At 45.1% G+C, this 20,612-nt stretch overlaps 2 protein-coding genes and 1 long non-coding RNA gene across 10 annotated transcripts; all 3 read left to right on the top strand.

Annotated features, from left to right (window-relative positions):
* The first annotated feature begins 283 nt into the window (after positions 1-283).
* Positions 284-1,661, top strand: LOC140548771 (uncharacterized). Its single transcript, XR_011978934.1, has 2 exons — positions 284-576; positions 1,337-1,661. It is a non-coding gene; the product is annotated as an uncharacterized lncRNA (long non-coding RNA).
* Positions 1,662-3,404: 1,743 nt separating this feature from the next.
* Positions 3,405-14,967, top strand: LOC140548768 (uncharacterized). Of its 7 annotated transcripts, XM_072671912.1 has the most exons (14): positions 3,405-3,503; positions 4,444-4,503; positions 4,873-5,047; positions 5,511-5,596; positions 6,855-6,916; positions 7,046-7,345; positions 7,437-7,718; positions 8,129-8,203; positions 8,408-9,377; positions 10,399-10,460; positions 10,805-11,104; positions 11,188-11,472; positions 14,222-14,445; positions 14,537-14,967. In XM_072671912.1, the coding sequence occupies exons 5-9, from the start codon at positions 6,862-6,864 to the stop codon at positions 8,665-8,667; spliced, it is 972 nt and encodes a 323-aa protein (XP_072528013.1). In that variant the 5' UTR covers positions 3,405-3,503; positions 4,444-4,503; positions 4,873-5,047; positions 5,511-5,596; positions 6,855-6,861; the 3' UTR covers positions 8,668-9,377; positions 10,399-10,460; positions 10,805-11,104; positions 11,188-11,472; positions 14,222-14,445; positions 14,537-14,967. The 7 variants fall into 7 exon arrangements, with proteins under 7 accessions (XP_072528013.1, XP_072528018.1, XP_072528016.1 ...); XM_072671917.1 differs by having other exon boundaries at positions 4,873-5,596; positions 8,132-8,203; XM_072671915.1 differs by having other exon boundaries at positions 4,873-5,596; positions 11,188-11,459.
* Positions 14,968-15,786: 819 nt separating this feature from the next.
* LOC140548769 (serine protease FAM111A-like) lies at positions 15,787-20,592 on the top strand. 2 transcript variants are annotated; one of them, XM_072671919.1, is made up of 4 exons: positions 15,787-16,039; positions 16,791-16,844; positions 17,531-17,581; positions 17,679-20,592. In XM_072671919.1, exons 2-4 carry the CDS (start codon positions 16,803-16,805, stop codon positions 19,461-19,463), a joined length of 1,878 nt encoding a protein of 625 aa, XP_072528020.1. In that variant the 5' UTR covers positions 15,787-16,039; positions 16,791-16,802; the 3' UTR covers positions 19,464-20,592. The 2 variants fall into 2 exon arrangements, with proteins under 2 accessions (XP_072528020.1, XP_072528021.1); XM_072671920.1 differs by lacking the exon at positions 15,787-16,039 and having other exon boundaries at positions 16,764-16,844.
* Positions 20,593-20,612: the final 20 nt, after the last annotated feature.

The following is a 20,612-nucleotide window of genomic DNA, read 5'->3' as shown; positions in this document are numbered from 1 at the left end:
ATAGAATAAACGTTCGCCTTGGTTTTGTCGGAGGCGGAGCCGGCGATTCCCTCCATGCGCATTGGTTGCCCGGTGATGTTGCGGTGGCATTCAGAAAAAGAGGCGTTGGGGGGCGTGCCGTAAGGGGGCGTGTGTTGGTCTTCGCCCTCACTAGTGCATGCGATAGGGGGAGGGGCTACCTACGGGCTGGGTATTTTAACACCAATTTTTGAACTTTCTCAGATTTTCTCCAAACTCAAACCATGTGTCAAGGAGACCCAGACTTAGATAGAGCTCCTTGTAACCAGTGCAGCCTTTGCCTGGCTACATAGTGTCTGGTGAGCCCTGTCAGCCACCGTAGTCAAGGTGATGCGCTGTTTTCCCCCTCCCTTTTCTCACGTACCAGGTGTGCTCTGGTTGAGCCAGATCAGCCACCGTAGTTGGAGCACTGCGCTGTTCCCCTCCCCTTACGGAAGCGCAGGTGGGTACAGTCGGGGTGAGCATTAGCTTTAGCCTATATACACACGGCGGTGCTGGGTGTAGGGAGAGCTTCATTCTGCTGGGGTCTGTTGTGACTTCGGCGACGGTCATCAGACGGTGTGTTGGCCTGCCGGTCTATGCAAGCTCCCCCCTCTTCTGAGTCTGTGGTGCATTAGCACAGAGCTCTCGGAAACAGCTTCAACACTGTAGCCATGTGCTGGGGATTCACTGCGCTTTCAGCGCTCCTGTAAGCAGGTTGTGCTGAGACAGCGTCTAACAGGAGGGGAATGTGGGTTGGTGCAGCAGCTAACTGGGTGTGAGCTCGTGCATCGCAGCAGCTAAAGCGTCCTGTGTGAGCGTCGCCACTGACCAGTCCAGGGGGCGCCGGACTATTGGGACGTGCAGACCTGAAAGCAGCTACTCGTCATCTCTCGTTTTAATAATAAATGTTTAAAACCTACATGGTGAAATTGGAGCCGCTGCTGTTTTGTTTGGTTGGTTTTGTTTTTTTTCTATTTTGTTTCCTAGTTTTATTTTGATTTGCTTTTGTTTATTATTTTGCTTGATTACTTTGCTGCTTGGTTGTTTTGTTCTATTTGAATTGATTTTGTTATTTTTGCATTTAATGATTTGGTTATCAATTGATGGCTTTATGCTGTGCATTTTTGGTTAATTGATTTACTGTTTCATTTCATTTGGCAGCAGTTCTTGGTTTATCGTGTGGAATATTTTAAAGAACTATATTTTTTTTGTTTATTATTATTATTATTATTATTATTATTGGCTATTTGTGGGAAATTATTCTGGCTGTGGGGAGTCCTCTGGTTCCAGTGATCAGAGCCATTGTGGATTCTAATTGTGTCTCTTCTTCTTATAGGACATCTGGATCTCCTTTCCTGTCTGTTCACTCGTGGTTTGGCACCTTACTTGCTGTGGTGTGAGTTCACATGCACTGCACTTTTGCTTGTGTGTGTGTGTGTGTGTGTGTGTGTGTGTGTATTGGAGACTCTAGAATGCAGACAGGGCTAGGCCACCTGTAATTGGACGCCCACAGCCGATATCCCAGTTCTTTGGAGCTCCTGTAATTTTGTTATTATATTCTTTGTTTATTTTTCTTATTGTGTTTGTTGCTAATTTTAAATAATATTAATAAATAAGTGATTTTATACATGGTGGTGAATAAACCTTTCTAATTACCTCAATCCATGTCTCTGACATCAGACATTTCAGGCTTACCTGTGTGTCTAGGTGCTTTTTATTACTCAGATTTATAGAATATTTCCTGGGGTGAAATTCCCCAGGTGGCGTAGTCGGGTGTTGCTATACTACCACAGGTCACATCCTCTTAGTTTTGCCCTATCTCGCACCAAAACAGAGATCAGACTATCCAATATCTAATATATTGAAAATGCTTCTAAACCTGTATTTCCCTGATCTTTTACACCTGAATTTCAGATATGTAGATAGAACACTGGGCCAGATTGAACTGCTACCTTTCCAATCAGCTATATCAATCACCAGATGCAGCTCCTCACTCAAAGAATAATGCTATCAAAATCATTTATATAATGTAATTGAATAAAGAATAAAACAGTGCAGAGGAACCCAAACTCGCAGATCTTCACTCCATCTACTGGTCAAACACAAGAAGGACAAGTCAGAACACTCAGACTGTGAGAAGAGTGCTGATGTATTTATTGCTCAAAAAATCAGGTACAGGGAAGGAGGAGCAACACCTGGCTCTCCTTGGTTGGTGTGTGATGGAGAGGACATCTGACCAAAGAGACGAACACACACACAGAGAAAACTAGGGCTCAGGGTTAGGAAAGGTTGCATTTATTTGGAGAAGGAGAAAGAGAAATTGTGTAAGATCGGTTGTGAGGATCAACACCTGGCTCTCCTTAGTTGAGCTCGGGGTCTGCCCCTCAGGTCTCCGTGATCACACGGGACAGCAGTGAAACGGGGATCGCGCACTCCTCTGTGCTCGAGGGAGGAATAACACCCTGAGTCACAGTTAAAAAGAAGATCAAATGATTGAGGGTTTGAGCTCCACCTTTACCATTCTTTTTAGAAGACTCACTGTCAGTCTGTCCACACCTCCAAACATCAGCCTTAGAAGCTGCTTCTCTCCACTCAGTCCTTCCAAACACACGGTGATGTTGAGGTCTGGACTCTGGGGGTGAGTATGGGTAAAACCCTCCAGACAACTGTAAGGAACAGCAGTAATGTTAACCAGGTGTAATAATCCAGAATTAATCAAAATAACATTTTTCTACGTTTACATTATCTCAATTAATGTAAATATAATCTATATTTATTGTAATCAAATTGTTTGACCCTTACAGATCATAATTTGTGTTGATAATTCACAGAAATAAAATAATAAAAAGAAATACAATACAATAAAATATAGTAAATGTAAAGATTATTTTGTTAAATAATGTGCTCTCTAGTTTTTCTTATTTTTATATTTTGACCCCTCGAGGCCGCTGATTTTCACTACTGTCACTACAGATGAACAATATAATATAATCAAGCTACTAAAGAGTAATTAGTTATACTTTAGATTGAGCAGAAGTTTTTTGTCTCTGAAGAGACAGACTTCTTAGTCTGATCCAAATGAGGAATAATAGTAGTAGTAATAATAATAATAATAATAATAATAATAATAAAACCCGCATTCAATAAAAAAAGCCATTTGAAGCAATAATCATTAAACTTTACAGACTTTACCATGTCATGCGAAAACCTTGCTTGCACTGTTATCCATGTTTTTTGGTAACATCTTTATATATAATTACAGTACATTATAATAATTTATATACAAAATAAACCACAGAATGTAAAATATATATAATAAAATATAATTATAATAAAAAAGGTGACGCTACAGGTGATGACAGTGTGTAAATCGAGTAGCCACTCCCAGTTTTACAGAAGTCAGATGATGGATCATTTCTGGTTGCTTTATTTATCTGACCAGTCTATCTTGAGTTCGCTGCTGCACACTGCTCCAACCACTGGAGACCAACCACCCCAGCACGGTGAGTCCCCCATTTAGACTGCTCTGTATTCTCCTGTATCCTGTAGAGAGCCGCGGATTGTCCTGTCATTTAACCCTGCTTTCCATGCCCCTGAAAGCCACCTAAAAGTCAGCTACCAGAGCTGAAGTTAGCGTCAATGTGCGTCAATGTGTCTTTAAATAGTGCCCTCATGGTGTACAGGCTCCTGAATGTCACTGCTGCTCTGTTAAAGGGGGAGCTGGGCTTTAAGCAACACCAGTGTTTATAGACTCTTACTAAACCCAGCATTACTACTAACTAATCACACTGACTTATTGACATGTACATATAAACATCAACCATAGATCTGTAGATCTCTACTTACCTGATCAGACTTCTGTCATTAATCTCTGCTTTCAGTGGTTAAGTCTGGGTTAAAACCTCTTGGATATGTTAGACTCAATATCACTGCGCTGTGTTCCATTCTTTTTACTTCCTTCTTTTCCTGTTATTGTATTATGTGGGTGTCAACCAGAGAGGAAGCTCTGAGGGTCCTGATGACGCCTTTGACAATACCAACATCATCATAATTGCATTCTATTGATGCTGATTGGCTTTATGAGTGCCTGTACCTCCCAATACCTCCCAATAACTGCAGGCCAAACACATTTCTGTGAGGGTCAGTCCACTCAGTCCATAGTACTCACTTAACCTACCAAACCACCGGCCTTTAAAAACAGTACAGAGATGGAAAATCTAGGTCCTGAAAGTAAAAATCAGGGCAGGTCTGGCAGTTGGAACAAAATCATGGGGTGAATTTTTGTACATAAAAAAAAAGACTCTAAAAAAGGCAAACAGAAAGTGAGTCTGGATGGAAACCACATCTGCTGACTTACCGAGTCGTAACCACTGAACATCCAAGTGTTTCCTTGTTATTCCTAAATTTCCTTTCCTGATCAGTACTGATGGTGATGTGTTTCAGATATGCCGTCCTGCACATCTGCTCTCCTCTGTGTCCTGCTCTTACTCATCATCACTACTGGTAAGTGTGAACTGTTACTATATGGACAAAAGTTTTGGGACACCCACACATTCCACCTACAGGACCTTCAGGACATTCTGACCCCGTAGGCATTAATATGAAACTGGTCCTCTTGTGCAGCTCTAACAGCAGCAGTTCTGGAGTTAATGGGTCAGCAGAGCGTTGGAGACTTTTCTGCACTATGTTCTGAGCTCATACTAGTTAATTAAATCATGCTGAGTATATAAATCTGATGATGATGATGATGATGGTGATGACAATTAGACATTTACTTATCTATCAGAGAAGAGCTGTTTATGATAGACCAGCATTTTGAACTCTAGTGTGATGTTGCTGTTTTGCCCCTTCGTCTTGTTCTCTCTCCTTCAGTGGCTGAATCAGCTGCTCCTTCAGTGAAGGTGAAGCTCCATGACTCTGCTGTTCTCCCCTGCTCTGAGAGATGCTCTGGACTGGTCAGATGGACGGTGCTGCGCTACACCAATAAGAGTCCTTGGGCAAGACTCCTAACACTACACTGACCCTCCTCTGTAATACGACTGACCTTGTAAGTCAGTCTGTAAGTCGCTCTGGATAAGAGCGTCTGCTAAATGCCGTAAATGTAAATGTAAATGACTGCTGGGCTCCCCTGCTACCTGTGGTAGACTCCCACCATTATGCTGACCCTCTCGACTATGATTATTTTAGTTATGTTATATTAGGATGATATCAGTACAATTGAGCAGTAGAACTTGTCTTGGTGGTTCTGTGACTTTTATCAATAATATATAAATAATTCTGGTCAGAGGAGGATGGGTCTCCCTTGGTGAGTCCTGTTTCCTCCCAAGGTTTCTTCCTCCAGCATTTGAATTCGTTTCTGCCTTTAAAAAACCAGGATACACCCACTGTGCCAAATATGCACACAATAAATACAGTGGCGCCCTCTGGCGTCTGAACATTATTATGGTATATAGGTTTTCAGATTTCAGTCCGAATGCGGACTCCCGTCCGACTCTCTTTTCGAAAAACAGGGTTGCCGTTACCATGGATACAGACAGGCACTTCGCGCGTGCGGCTGGGGGGGTCATCCTGTGCAACGTTTATTACCTTGATAAAGGTAAGAATCTACTCAGTTCACATATGCAGACCCTATGCTTACGTGGATGGGTGAACTTCAGATCAGGCAATGACGATTTATTGAATTCAGTATCCTCACGCATTCAGGGATAAGACACTGAGAGACAAACTCACTCGGTTTTAGTGAAATATTGTAGATATAGACGCACACATACATACATTTTTGTTTTACATAGGTTTTTGTCTCCCCCACACTGATCAGCTGAGCACAGCAAGTGCAAACAGAAAGTGAAAGTAAAACACAGCGCCAGCAGCAGTCAGGTCAGGACTCTCTGTAGATATTGAGGTAGATACTCAGTCCCTTACTTCTTATCACTACATCACTGAAAGGGCTGTGTTCTGATAACTATTACATATCTGACATATGACATATCTCAGGATTAGCTCTAAATTCAGCTGTAATAACGGCGTTAGGGCTCCATTTGTGTGAACCCGGAAGTGACCTGCTGGCTTTCTAGCCTGGCTTGTGACGCAGTTCTTTAGGCCTTTTACGACACTTTGACCTCCAGGCTGTTTTTGCCTCACCCACACTGATCAGCTGAGCACAGTAAGTACACCCGTACTGAGGTACTGGTTAGGTTTGAGCACAGCTGTCACCCTCACTCCGTATTATTAGCTTAGCTTGCTAAGCCGGGTGTGTTTATGTGTGTGTGCATCAGCCGGCCATGCATCCGTTTGCACTATGAATGAACAGGCCCGTTTGACCCGGACTGAGGTCAAGCCAGGACTGCCGCTGCACGTGTTAGGTGTGGTGATGCATGTGGTTGAAATGAGGGCTGATGGTGCGAGTGTGTGTTACGGTAATGCGTGTAGCCTCTCTGCACTGCACTCTGGAGCAGATCAACATGAAGCTATTGGCTCCATGTTGCCTAATGCCAAGCATGGGCTAGTAGAGGGGTGTAATAAAGCCCCCTAGCACTGAGCTGTGTGGAAGAGCTGGAATGATGGTGGAGGAGCGCCATCCAGTACTTATGGATTGGCTAGGCTGAGTTGTAGTGGTAGAGGTAGTGGTCATCCTCAGTACCTGACCTCACTGATGCACTTGCTCTCCTGAGGCTGAATGCAGTCAAATCCAGTTCACAGCAACATTCTAACATGTAGTGTAGAGCTTTCTAGAAGCATGGCGGGTGTTACTGCAGCAAACACGGACAAACTCAGTGTTAAAATGCCATTTGATTCTTCTCTGTCTTTCCTGGTTCTCCTGATCGGTGCTGACGGTGGCGTGTTCTTCTTTGCAGGTTGATCATGAAGCCCTGCGTATCGGCTCTCAGGGGCCTGCTCTTGCTCACCATCACTACTAGTAAGTGTGAACTCTGACCGATTCATCACCTTCTTTGTTGAAAAATCAAAATGAGCATAATTCATGAGCATGATACTCTAATTTGGCACCGCTAACCCTGAGTTAACTCTGTTGTTTTCTCCCTATCAGGTACCGATTCAGCTTTTCCTTCAGTGAAGGTGAAGCTCCATGACTCTGCTGTTCTGCCCTGCACTAAGAGATGCTCTGGACTGGTCAGATGGACGGTGTTCCATAAACCCAATGATACTCTGGCTGAGTGTAATCAGACTTCCTGCAGATCAGTGAAGAAGGGATATCAGATGATCCATGAAGAGTACCTGAAAGGGAACTTCTCTCTCGTCATAACAGAGGCTGATTTCAGTAAGAGAGCTCGGTACACCAGCAAGTGTGCCGATAAAGACCTCTGTGACGTAGCTCTAAAGACTAAACGTAAGTGTCATCACTGAGAGAATCACAGAAGTTTAGGTCCAAGTCAGGTTTGTACACAACTGATGAAGTGTGTTTCTTGTTGTCTTCTCAGCTGTGGACACTCCAGTCCAAATAAAGACTGGACAGTCTCTCCTGCTGGATTTGGACACAGCAGAGTCAGTGGAAGTTCGTTACAATGGCACTGATTCATCCAGTGGTCTGATCTGTACAGTGGACGGGCGATCAACACAGTGTAAACCTGACTACACAAACAGAGCATCGGTTATCTCTGCTCTTGAGCTGAGAAGAACCAAGCCGTCTGATAGTGGAGTTTATGCTGTTTGGGACATCAGGAATGACGAACTCATCCGTACCTACACTGTGACCGTCCAAGGTATGAGGTTAGAGTTTCTGGTGTGGATGGTTGGCGGGGATTTTGTTCTTTTGGCAACAAATTAGGAAATCAGGCCAAAACATGATGGAGGGCACTGTATGTGGGTTAGCCTCTGTGTAGTTCAGCCTCTCCAGTGCTTCAGATTCATCACACCTTTAAGAGACCTCAGTTGCTACAACACCGCCTCACTGCAAGACTCTCTGCAAGAACTTCTTCCAGCATTGATCTCCACTGATCACTCAGAGGAGAACCTCATGATTGGTATAACCTGGTGTAACACCACTGCTGAAAACTGGAGATGCTGAACTAGGCATGAGTCTGGTCCTGCAGCAGGGTCTTCTGTGGGGACTGATCTTCAGGTTGAGATCTTGCGTTGTGGTGATGTTGTGGTGATGTTGTGGTGTCTTCAGCAGATGGTGGAGATGGTTCTGAAGCACTGGGTCAGGTCCATAAGCTCTCCCGGAACCGCCGCAGTGCTGAATCCGGTACGCATTGCAGTTCGCTCTCTACAGATCCTTCAGTACTGATTCTACAGTCACTGAGAATGTGTTAACATCATGTAGATTAGATTCTAGAGTCTAGATGAGTTTTGGGAAGATGGGGGTGGCTGATAGATGTGGGCTCCCATATTCCAACTATATTTCAACAATATTACATATTTTCTGTGTGTGTGTGTGTGTGTTTTGTAGATTGCCAGCAGTGTGTGTGCAGCAGAAGGGGAGGTGCTCTGCCAGGCTGGGTGGTTCCAGTGCTGCTGCTGATGGGGGCTGTGTGTGGGGTATTAGTGGGGGTGATTGTGTGGCTGGTGAAAAGACATCCACAGACTGGACCAGTGAGGAATGGAGATGCTAACCAGCCCCAGAACGGATTTCAAGAAAACGGAGGAAACCGCTGTAGACCAGAGAGTATACCGCTCTCGCCCTCAGCCCATGGAGAGGACCCCGTCTGAGAGACCGGCCCCTACCGTCATCTCTCTGTATCTTTTCCTTCCTCTCTCTCTCTCTCTCTCTCTCTCTCTCTTTCTTTCTTGCTTTAGCGTTTATGAAGGAGTGTGGGCGTGGCTGGAAAAGGGGCTGTCTGTTGAAGCAGTATTTAATGAAGTGTTGGTCCTTGTCCTGCCTGGTGTTCAAGTTTCTTAGCCACCCGGCTGATGAGCCGTGCTTGCCAAAAGCTCTTTGTTTTCGCTCTTTTTTTTTTATGAGCTTGTCTTTTTTATAAGCTTGTTATATATAAGCTTGTCTTTTTTATAAGCTTGGAATATATAAGCTTGTCTTTTTTTATATAAGCAAGGGGAGGCGTTTCTGTGGAGCACCTGGCCCGTGTCACTTCCTCCAGGGTGTTAGAGATGGTCATTCAGGGCAGATTTGACCTGGGGTTTTGGGCCGAATGGACATGCGAGCCAGGAGCACTGACATGCTTTTGGTCAACTGGGTTGATTAGGCTGTAGATGGTCAGCATGCTTGCAGCTTTGTAGGTGTGAACTGTGACCAGGGACGTTTTGAAGAAAATACCATGAAACTTCCAACCCAGAAAAGGTCATTCCCCCATCTCCATCAGTCTACTCCCGTCCCCTTTTCCCAAAACCAGAGTGAGAGAAGTTTCAGTTCATCGAGCAGATCAGAGCTGACTGCAGGAGAGCAGGGAGCTGATCCTCACCAGGTATGTTCATTACTCTGTAATTACACTGTTCTGTAGGGGCTCCGCTGCTGGGAATCAGTGCTGATCAGGGTTAGGAACATCAGGCTTAATCGCCTGCTCCGTCAGCAGCACTACTGTCTGGGGGCTGTGGTCGGGGTGGCGCAATAGATAAACACCATGTGGGAGTCCAGGGTTCGATTACTAGTCTGGGTGACTGTGCTGCGCTACACCAGTAAGAGTCCTTGGGCAAAACTCCTCACACTACACTGGCCCACCTGTGTAATACCAGTAACCTTGTAAGTCACTCTGGAGAAGAGCTTCAGCTAAACTGATTTAGTCAGAATCTGGGGGGAATAACAGAACAACAATAACAACAGTCATTTGACTTTACGAGTGTCTGAAAATGAGGATGTTTATCAAGTGTCACAAGTTTCTGCCAGAAACTGTGAAACAGGAAGAAACGACCTCTAAAGGAAAACACACAAAACAAGAACATTTTTAAAAACATAATTAAAACATAATTAAAAAAAAGTTTGTGGACACCCCTTCTAATGAATACGTTCAGCCACATACACAGCTTGTCTGGTCCCTGTAGAGAAGAAATGCCTACTGCCAATAGAATAGGACTCTCTGGAGCAGATCAACATCATGACCCTATTGGCTCCATGCTGTCTAATGCCAGGCGTGGGCTAGAGGGGTATAAAGCCCCCCAGCATTGAGCTGTGGAGCAGTAGAAGAGCTGTGTTCTCTGGAATGATGGTGGAGGAGCTCCATCCAGTACTTTTGGATGGGATGAGGTGGGGATGATGAGGTGGGGTGTTGACCATCATCCAATCTCTTGACCTCACTGACACTCAAATCCTCACATCAGTGCTCCTCTAAAATCGTACGTAGTAGAAAGTCTTCTCTGGACAGTAGGGACAGTTACTCCAACAGAAGCAGGATCAGCTCTTTTTAATCAGGTGTCCCAATACTTTTCTCCATGTTTTGTATCTTTCCAGTTTCTCCTGGTCAGTACTGATGACGTTGTGTATCTCTTTAGGTTGGCAATGAAGTCCCACAGCCCTGTTCTCTGCATCCTGCTCTTCCTGACCATCCCTGCTGGTGGGTGTGTGTAATTCTTACTCATGGAATTGTGCCTCTCCACTGCGTTCAAACTTTCTAATTCAAAGCATCACAATTTGCTAAAGGGCTCATGGGTTGGACATTGAGTTCTTAGTGTTTTATGGAGACTTTTTTATTGGACAGTTGAAGACAGACAGTGACATCACACAGGGTAAAATGGTCTGGGAGATGCAGCAGACACTGATTTTGAAACTTTGGCCTGTTTACAGTCCTGCCACAGTCTCACCGTGGACTTTGAGTCTGGACGTTGACTAGGACAATCCAGAAGATATTCACTTAAAGGAATTTGAATGGAAATCTTTGGTTCTCTCTTTCTCTTTCAGGATCTGAATCATCTGTTCCTTCAGTAACAGTGAAGCTCCATGACTCTGCTGTTCTCCCCTGCTCTGAGAGATGCTCTGGACTGGTCAGATGGACGGTGTTCCATAAACGCTCTGATGTTCTGGCTGAGTGTGATCAGACTTCCTGCAGATCAGTGAAGGAGGGATATCAGATGATCCATGATCAGTACCTGAAGGAGAACCTCTCTCTCACCATCACTGGAGCTGATTTCAGTAAGAGAGGCTGGTACACCTCTGACTGTGATGGTAAAGACCTCTGTGACGTTCGACTTCAGATTGAAGGTAAGTGTCCAATCTGTGTTCTTTAGAGGTTTTGCTTTAATTAGCACAGAATTGATGATGTTCTTACTTGTTTCTCTCCTCAGCTTTGAGCTCTCTTGTTCAAACACAGCACAACGAGTCTGTGTTCCTGGATTTACACGTATCCGATCCAGTAGAGGTGGTTTATAGTAGTACAGATGAAGCTGGACCATCCAGTGATCAGATCTGTAGAGTGGAGGGAGGGTCACTACAGTGTAGAGCTGAATACTCACAGAGAGCGTCATTAAGTCTGGAGCTGAGAGGAATGAAGGAGTCTGATGGTGGAGTTTACACAGTCCGGACCATCAGGACTAAAGACTATCTTCACATCTACACTGTGAGCGTCAGAGGTATGAGCTTATTATGTGGGCAGACAGATAGATAGTTGGATAGACTGACAGAGAATAATGTGACTGAAAATAATGTGACCACAGGGACATGTTAAATCAAGGTGTGTTCACTAATTGGCATCACAGGTGTCTACAATCTTGTAATCAGTCAGTGGGCCTATATATACGGCTACAGGTAGTCACTTTGCTGTTTGGTGACATGGTGTGTACCACACTCAACATGGACCAGAGGAAGCGAAGTAAAGAGTTGTCTCAGGAGATTAGAAAGAAAATTATAGACAAGCATGTTAAAGGTAAAGGTTATAAGACCATCTCCAAGCAGCTTGATGTTCCTGTGACTAAAGTTGCACATATTATTCAGAAATGTAAGATCCATGGGACTGTAGCCAACCTCCCTGGATGTGGCCGCAGGAGGAAAATGATTTGATGACAAATCAAAGAGACCGATAATACGAATGGTAACAAAAGAGCCCAGAAAAACTCCTAAAGAGATTAAAGGTGAACTTCAAGATCAAGGAACATCAGTGTCAGATTACACCATCCGTCATTGTTTGAGCCAAAGTGGACTTCATGGGAGACGACCAAGGAGGACACCATTGTTGAAAACAACTCCTAAAAAAGTCAGACTGTAATTTGCCAAACTACATGTTGACAAGCCCCGAAGCTTCTGGGAGAATGTCCTATGGACAGATGAGACAAAAATGGAACTTTTTGCCAAGGCACATCAGCTCTATGTTCACAGATGGAAAAATGAAGCATATCAAGAAAAGAACACTGTCTCTACTGTGAAACATGGAGGAGGCTCTGTTATGTTCTGGGGCTGCTTTGCTGTATCTGTCACAGGGTGTCTTGAATCTGTGCAGGGTACAAAGAAATCGCAAGACTATCAAGGGATTCTAGAGAAAAATGTGCTGCCCAGTGTCAGAAAGCTTGGTCTTAGTTGCAGGTCATGGGTCAACAGGATAATGACCCAAAACACACAAATAAAAACACCCAAGAATGGCTAAGAGGAAAACATTGGACTATTCTGAAGTGGCCTTCTATGAGCCCTGACCTAAATCCTATTGAGCATCTTTGGAAGGAGCTGAAACATGCCGTCTGAAAAAAAGGCCCCCTTCAAACCTGAGACAACTGGAGCAGTTTGCTCATGAGGAGTGGGCCAATACACCTGCTGAGAGGTGCAGAAGTCTCATTGACAGTTACAGGTTTCAGTGATTGCCTCAAAAGGTTGTACAACAAAATATGGGTTAAAGGTACCATCATTTCTGTCCAGGCCTGTTTCATGAGTTTATTTTTTTAAATAATTCAGTTGAAGCACGGTTGAAAAGCAATGTCTGACTTTCACAGGTTAATTTTCATAGCATTTTATTTATTATTACTTTTGTCAGATTCAAGTTATTTCTGTGTTTTTCTTTCATTAACCGAGGGGTACTGTTGTAGTAAAATGTTTATTATACCTTGTGTTTGTTGACAAATTATCCTTAAATAATGATTACTCAACTTAGTATTAACAACTACATAATCATTGTGTGAAACCTTGTATTTTATATGCATCTATACAAATGATTATCCGATACTTATATCATGTAGGCTTACACACATAGCTAACAATGTATGGCTTGTTTCTAACCCACATAATACCCACTTGTAACACGTATTGGTGTGCGACATATAGAGTCACTTTGCATGGCATATTACTCACCCACTTACTAACTTACATGATATTTACTCATAAGACATATTATAACCTTATTACATTGTATGGCCTACTAACTCACATGACATGGCCTCCTGAGACACATTAACATATGGAGTTCTATGGTAAAGGCGGGTGATTCACGCTTAAAGACATTTGCGTTATTAAAACTATACATCAGCATGACAAGTGAGGCCACTCCATGTGTCTGAAGTCACTGTCATGGACCATCGTGTTGGCCCCAATTGGGACTGGTGTACTTTGTTTGAACTGAAGTGATATGGAGGGGATGCTGATAGGGTCGGACGGAGCGGCCTTCTCTCTGTGTGGGTAGAGGGGATGCTGATAGGGTCGGACAAAGCGGCCTTCTCTCTGTGTGGGTAACTCCCTAACCTGCAGCTGCCTCGCACACACATAGAGAACGCTACACTGTCCGGCTTTGAGAAAATACAAAACATAGTCAAGGTCAAGCATGATGGTGGAGTCAGACACGTGAATCTGAGTACTAACATGTGCCATCTTGCATATTCACATAGACTAATCTGTAGAAACGCCTCATCGGCAGGTTTCACGTCATTTGGGGTATAAACGTGGAGTCAGATGAGAACGGGGTCAGAACTTTGCTTTGGGATGGTTGATACACTGTCTTTAATGCATTTGTTCTCCTGGATCCAGCATTCTTAAATAAATACTTTGGTTTGCTTCTAACTTCACTCCACTCGTCTGCGACTCTTTCCACAAAACGAACACGCAAGGTGTTGCGCCCCGGAAGAGGGGTGGGGTACGGGCAACACTATGTAGACATTTTTCTACAGTACCAACAATTTTGTCCATGTGTGTAGACAGACAAATAGATAGACAGATAGGCAGATACATAGATAGATAGATGGACGGACGATGGGGTAGATAGATAAATAGATAGATAAATAGATAGATAGATAGACAGACAGATAGATAGATGTTGTTGCACACTGTGGACTTTTCCCGGTGGTGTGTGTAGGCTCTGTACTAAACGTATGTGTAAAGCGAATGTGTGTGTGTCTGGTTCTGTAGATGACCAGCTGCATTCCATCAGACCTCCGGGAGCTGCAGTGCCCATGTGGGTGATTCCTGTGCTGGCTGTGCTGGGATTAGTATCTGTGGTGGTGAATGTGTGCCAGTGGATAGAAAATCGGCGTCTTCAGGAAGAGAAGAGACCACCTGGGAACAGGGTGGACTCTTCCACACTGATTAAGAGTCCAGTCCAATGAGTCCAGTAACTACAGTGCCTATAAAAAGTATTCACCCCCTTTTATTGTTTTTATAAATGGAATTTAAGGGGTTGAATATTTATGCTCATACTTATGTTATATGATGTATTTTATTTAGGCATTTAAGATGAGAGGGTCTACCTGGAGAACTGGCACCAGGATAATAATCTCCTCAACATCAGCAAGACCGAGGGGCTAATTGTGGACTACAGCAAGAAGCAGTAGAGGAGAGACCACCCCGTCTGGATCAGTGGAGCTGTGACGACCACTCGAGGATCTTCCAGGGCTACTTCTGAAGGCAAGCCTCGGTGGAGATATGCTTGGGATCATCGTCCTGTTGGAAGGCCCAATGCCGCTTGCCTGAGCTCAGCAACAAGATGTTAATAAGACACTGCTATGGTATCCCCACTGAAAGATTGTACCCAATAGTTGTCAGAAGTATTGGGCTTTGATCTGCTTTAAAGACCAATCAGAGAGCTTTAGATATCTGTAATTTTAATGTATCAAATGAACATGAATACATGAATAAAGCAACACAGCCGTACTCACTGTCTGTCCCTCTCTTCAGCTTTATTGATAATATGAGAACATCATTTGACAGACAGATCAATTCTAAGCATTTCTGGCACGATCCAAGAGCAGGGCCGGTTCTCAGTCTGCGTCCTTGTCTGTACTTGTGTTCTTCTGGATGTCCTGGAACGTCATCAGTCGCAGCCCAAGAACTGTTGTGTTGTCGAGGATGCGTCTTGTGTGGACTGGGGTCAGTCAGATATCCCAGAATGCATCTCATTGCTAGTCTGAACGTGGCGTAATGTGTATTAAGAACCCCTGCTGGTCATTTTCTCAAGACGTCCTCTGACTTCCCTCTGTTACTGAATGAGTAGCTGCAGGGTTTCCATTCCATTCCCCCCCCCCTCTCTCTCTCTCTCTCTCTCACTATCTCTCCTCTCTCTCCCCACTCTCTCTCCCTTTCTCTTCCTTCCTCTCTCTCACTGTCTCTCTCTCCCTCCCTCTTTCTTTCCCTTTTTCCCTCTCTCTCTCCCTTTCTCTCTGTCTCTTCCTTCCTCTCTCTCCCTCCCTCTTTCTTTCCCTTTCTCCCTCTCTCTCTTACTTCCTCTCTCTCTCCCTCTCTCTTTCTTTCCCTTTCTCCCTCTCACTATCTCTCCCTCTCCCTTTCTCTCTGTCTCTTCCTTCCTCTCTCTCTCTCTCTCTCCCTCCCTCCCTCCCTCTTTCTTTCCCTTTCTCCCTCTCACTATCTCCCTTTCTCTCTGTCGCTTCCTACCTCTCTCTCTCTCTCTCTCTCGCTCTCTCTCTCTCTCTCTCTCTCCCTTTCTCTCTGTCTCTTCCTTCCTCTCTCTCTCTCCCTCCCTCTTTCTTTCCCTTTCTCCCTCTCACTATCTCTCTCTCTCTCTCCCTTCCCCTCTCTCGTTCCTGCTGCACAGTTCTTCTGAACTAGAGCCAGAGCCAATCAGATCGCTGGGCGGTCTCTCGCTGAAGCCAATCAGAGGGCTGGAGCGTCCCGCGCTTTTCTGCAGTAGTTTCGGTTCTTCAGCTGAACTGGAGAGATTTAACACAGCTCCTCAACCTTCATCCAGATCTTCATCTCGCTCCTCTTCCCCGGGTAAGCTGATCAGTGCGTTTGCATTAGGAGAGTCAGTAGTGTGTGTGTGATAGAGAGAGAGAGAGAGAGAGAGAGAGACAGACAGACAGACAGACAGAGAGAGAGAGAGAGAGAGAGAGAGAGAGAGAGACCCAGATTTCAGAGAGGACAGGCTGTGTGTTCAGAGTTCATTGGGGATCATTCCTATTTACTGGTGACTTTCTAGTACTTTTAGTGTTATTTTAACTGTGTGTGTGTGTGTGTGTGTGAGAGAGAGAGAGAGAGAGAGAGAGAGATGAGTCAGAGCTGTGGTTTGGCTGGATACCAGAACATCCCTAACACACAGATGAAGGAGCTGCAGTGTTTTCAGTCTTTCAGAGCAGATTGATTGATACGGCTTCATCTGATCATCTGATCAGATCAATATTGCAGTCATCACTGCTTATGTTCCCTGATGAAGAAGCAGCCTGACCACACTGGTCTTCAGAATTAAGGTCCTCCAAACGTATTGAGGAACATTTACATTAAGAGTCCTCAGAGTGGAAAGCGGATCTTCTGTGGCATCGTACTCAACCAGTCTGGTCACACTGGTCATGCTGGTCACACTGGTCGACCAAAACTGATGCCATGCTGGTAAAAAAAAAAGGCTCCTGACCAGTATAGGGGTTTGATTTCACCTTCAGCTGCTTTTCTCGACCTTTTAGACCACTCGTTGCTTTATTATGTTTAGGTCACCTGATCTGCTGTTTATTGGACGTTGTTGTCGTTACAGGTTGTCGACAGAATGGCAGACATCAGAGATTTCTTTACACCTCGAAAGCAAAATGTGAGTGTGTGGAAATTCAGTACCTTTCCGACCTTCCTTCCCTGTCTGAGGTTCTCAAACACACTGTAGCCGACCAGCTCCAAAACTACTTCTCTGAACTTCCAGTCCAGCACTGTGGAAGAGGAGGCTCCTGGCGGCCTTTCCCTGTAGACTTTAGTGTGGGCATTGACACAGTGAGTCACTCTGTTCTCCTGTGAAGACTTTGTGAGCTGGCCGTGATTAGACTGGGTTATGTCTCACCCAACCGACAGAAAGCAGTTTGTCACTCCCTCTGGCTAAACGTCCTGTGTCGTAATTTGAGAAGTTCCGCAAGGATCCGTCCTTGGACCTCTCTTGTTCATTGGGTACATGCTTCTCCTTACCTGATCTGACCTGGTCTGATCCCCACAAACCCACTCAGACTATCAGGTCTTGTCCATCCAACCTTCCCAGCTTTGCTCCAGAGGTCTGACTCGCTCTCCATATACAAATCTAAGCTTAAACCAGATCTCTTTGGTCTTGTGTTTATAATCTTCCTCAAGCCTAAACTAGCCCTCTGTTAGGTGTTCCCCGTGTCCTCTCTAGTACCGTCCATGTTTTGTCCATGACTATCATCAAGGTAGTGGTGTTGAAGGCAGCGGAGCCTCCTGTAATGTGTTAACTATAGACAACAATAGAGTCATGCAACTGTTGACCTGTTTTTCCAGCAATCGATGGATGAAGAAGAGCAGGACCAAGGGAAGGAAGACAAAAAGCCGGTACGTCACTCAGATCCCACAAAGCTACGCCGCTGTGTGTTTAACGGACAGTTTCATTCCCAGATTTCTAACTTTGCATGTTCCACTGTGTCCACAGACAAATGAAAAGCATTATTTCAAATTCCGCCATACATACGGAAAACATGTAGTGACCTGTGATGCGTCCATGACTGTGCTGGAGGCACTTCACTCAAACTCCGTTTTCAGAGGCATTCGGAAGAAAATTCAAAACGTGCACAAGGACCTGGTCATTCGAAGGGAGAAAGCACCAAGACCTGCTGTAAACACAGACTTCCCCTGCTGCCTGATTGACCAAGGCGAGCTCCTGGACATAACCTTTATCAAGTCCGGTGGAAACGGCAGCTCGAAAGGGAAATCTCCTATCACCTGGCGCTCATTAACCAGTAGTCCTGAAAACTTCTGCGTTTTTAACGTGAAAACAACCGGAGGAGAGAAGATCAAATGGCTGATGAAAAACCTTGCGCTGAAGAAAGAGGTGGAGGACGTTTGCGTGTACGCATTACGAGGAGAAGAAGTGAGGACGGCCCTGAAGCGTGATGGGCGATTCCGCCCTGTTATTTTCCGTAAACACTGTGCACTCTTCGAGCTGGAGGCTGAGACCAATACTAACATGTCAAACACTGTCGACCATCTAAACGCAAAGGAGTGCAGAGTCATAATTATTGACGACGGGCCACCCAGCCAGGAGTTCAGCCAGGAGTTTAGCCAGGAGTCCGATACGGTGAAGAAGGAAGAATCTGGGGAAGCTTCTGCCAGTTCTCCTCAGCCTCAATCAGCGAACAGCGAAGGCCAGGACTCTGCGGATGCTCAACAGCAAAAGCCTCCTCCGCCCACAGCGTCTGGAAAACAATCGAGAGAATATCCCAAAAAGATCTACGTTAAGGAAGTTCCCAACACAGGAGAGATCTTGAAGCTCCTACGAGACCAGTTTGGAGCTCTGTTGGAGCAGCTGAAAGCTCGAGAGGGGCTCACCAAGCCTGCGGAGGTGCAGAAGTTCTTCAGAGAAGAGTACGATAAAAGTGTCCAGAGCTTCTCGGAGGTGAAGAGAGTGAAACGACTGATGGAGCTTTCAGACTCCGTCTGCCAGATCCGTTTGGGGGGGGATGCGATTGGGACTGGATTTCTGTTGTTTGACAGGTTCATCCTCACTAACGCACATGTCGTTGGAGGCTTTGACCCGTTCACCCACAGGCTGCACCGTCCAATCACCGCCGTGTTTGACTACGAAGATTTGAACATGGGGAACAAGCTGTCCGTGAAGGAGAACCTTGTTGCCATCTATTATGGTAAGGATGAAAAGGGCCGGAATCTGGACTTTGCCCTGCTGGAACTGGCCGATGATGCTGTTCGTCCCAAATGTCTTGACTTGCTGAGCAATTACAGCCCCCCTCCCATAAGAGGTGGGATCTGCATAGTTGGGCACCCTGAGAGTGGGGTGAAGAAGATGGACCCCTGTTTCATCATTGAAAAAGAGGAAGTTCCAAAGGCGCTGAACAGACACTGTGACGAGAACCGGAACTACTTTCACGTCATAACCCAGCAGTGCTTTGCAGAAAAGTGGGAGTACAATTTCAGCCAGATTAGTTACGATTCCTGCTTCTTCCACGGGTCCTCCGGCTCTCCGGTCTTTAATGATCACTGCCAGCTGATCGGCGTGCACACTGGGGGCTACGCTTACAAACAAGGAAAGAAGACCAGGAGTGTGGAATACGCTTTGCCCATGCTGCCCATCCTGGTGCGCATCGTCAGACAGTGCAGGCTGAAGGACAGGGCTGATGTTCTTAAGTACTTTGAAGCTCAAGGCAACATGAAACATGTGCTTCAGCTGGAGAACCAGGGCAATCCTCAGGATGGTTACTGAGTGGTGATCAGAGTGCCGGTGCCCTTCAACGCTCACCATTGTTCCAACTACCCCCTTCATCAAGCACCTCAGTTCTTTCATTTCTTGCTACCAAAGATGAGCCCCGAACGCCCAGGACCCCCGAATGCCCAGGACCCCCGACGACCAGCACCCAGGATTTAGGCATCAGTGCTCATTCATGGCGTCCCAGCGCTACCATAACGGCCAGTCACCGAGACATGAATAAGACAAGACCGTACCGGGTTGTTTGTACGATATTTTAGAGCTGGACGTCCTGATTCGATGTTCAGAGAGGGACAAACACCCGTTGATCCTATGGGTCTTCCACAGACAGTGAACCCTTGCAGTTTTTCGAATGGCCTTCTGGTCAGTCAAGGCTCATCCTTTGACTGCCTACCAGGACGTCTTCATGGAACAACAGGTGAACTGGACTGCGAAAGTGAAGCTGACAGTGAAAACACTGGAGCGTCTAAAAGCCTTCCAACAGCATCCTCAGGGGGAATACCACAGAACACAGTTTCCACTACACTAAGGTCGTGATGAATGGACCAATAGAAATCTTGGTGTTGTTCACCAGCTTTTTTCATCCAGATCTGAATTTTAACAGTAGGTTCGGACACCTGAGTGTCCAATACGGAAGCTGTCCTTTGTTTTAGTTCCTTTTTATTTTTTTACCGAACAAATAGTGATTAAAGAAAATGTCAGTGACTAACCACTGCTGACTGCCTTATGTAACCGCTCTCAGACTCCTGCTCTGGGCGTTAGGATCTTAGGACGTTCACATTTTACTTTCACTGATATTCCGGCATTGTTATTATTATTATTATTATTATTATTAATAATAATAATAATAATAATATTTCTATGTTTAGTTTGAGCTGGTGTGGAGTGACTGTAGAGTGCAGAGCGCTGCTGAAAATCACTGGTCAGGATGGCTGTAGATTACATTTGAGTAAAGATGCACATGCCATGAGCTCCTACGCCACCTAGTGGTGGTTGAAATTATTTACATGTATGTGTGATGTGTGCACGTGTCAGTGCTAACGGTAGAAATGTACAGAACACGCTGTATCTGAATACCAGCAAGCCTTTGTTTTGGAGCTGGTGTCTGGAAAATGAAATTACAATAAAAAACACCTGTCTGTCTCT

The sequence above is a fragment of the Salminus brasiliensis genome, assembly GCF_030463535.1.
Source record: "Salminus brasiliensis chromosome 20 unlocalized genomic scaffold, fSalBra1.hap2 SUPER_20_unloc_2, whole genome shotgun sequence".
Taxonomy (NCBI): Eukaryota; Metazoa; Chordata; class Actinopteri; order Characiformes; family Bryconidae; genus Salminus; species Salminus brasiliensis.
This window is presented reverse-complemented; position numbering and strand designations above follow the sequence as displayed.

Coding starts and splice junctions, on each gene's coding strand:
- LOC140548769 (XM_072671919.1), top strand. CDS start 16,803: ATGGCAGACATCAGAGATTTCTTTACACCTCGAAAGCAAAAT. Junction 16,845..17,530: donor TTACACCTCGAAAGCAAAAT/GTGAGTGTGTGG, acceptor CTGTTTTTCCAG/CAATCGATGGATGAAGAAGA. Junction 17,582..17,678: donor GGAAGGAAGACAAAAAGCCG/GTACGTCACTCA, acceptor CTGTGTCCACAG/ACAAATGAAAAGCATTATTT.
- LOC140548768 (XM_072671912.1), top strand. CDS start 6,862: ATGAAGCCCTGCGTATCGGCTCTCAGGGGCCTGCTCTTGCTCACCATC. Junction 7,346..7,436: donor CGTAGCTCTAAAGACTAAAC/GTAAGTGTCATC, acceptor TTGTCTTCTCAG/CTGTGGACACTCCAGTCCAA. Junction 8,204..8,407: donor CCGCCGCAGTGCTGAATCCG/GTACGCATTGCA, acceptor TGTGTTTTGTAG/ATTGCCAGCAGTGTGTGTGC.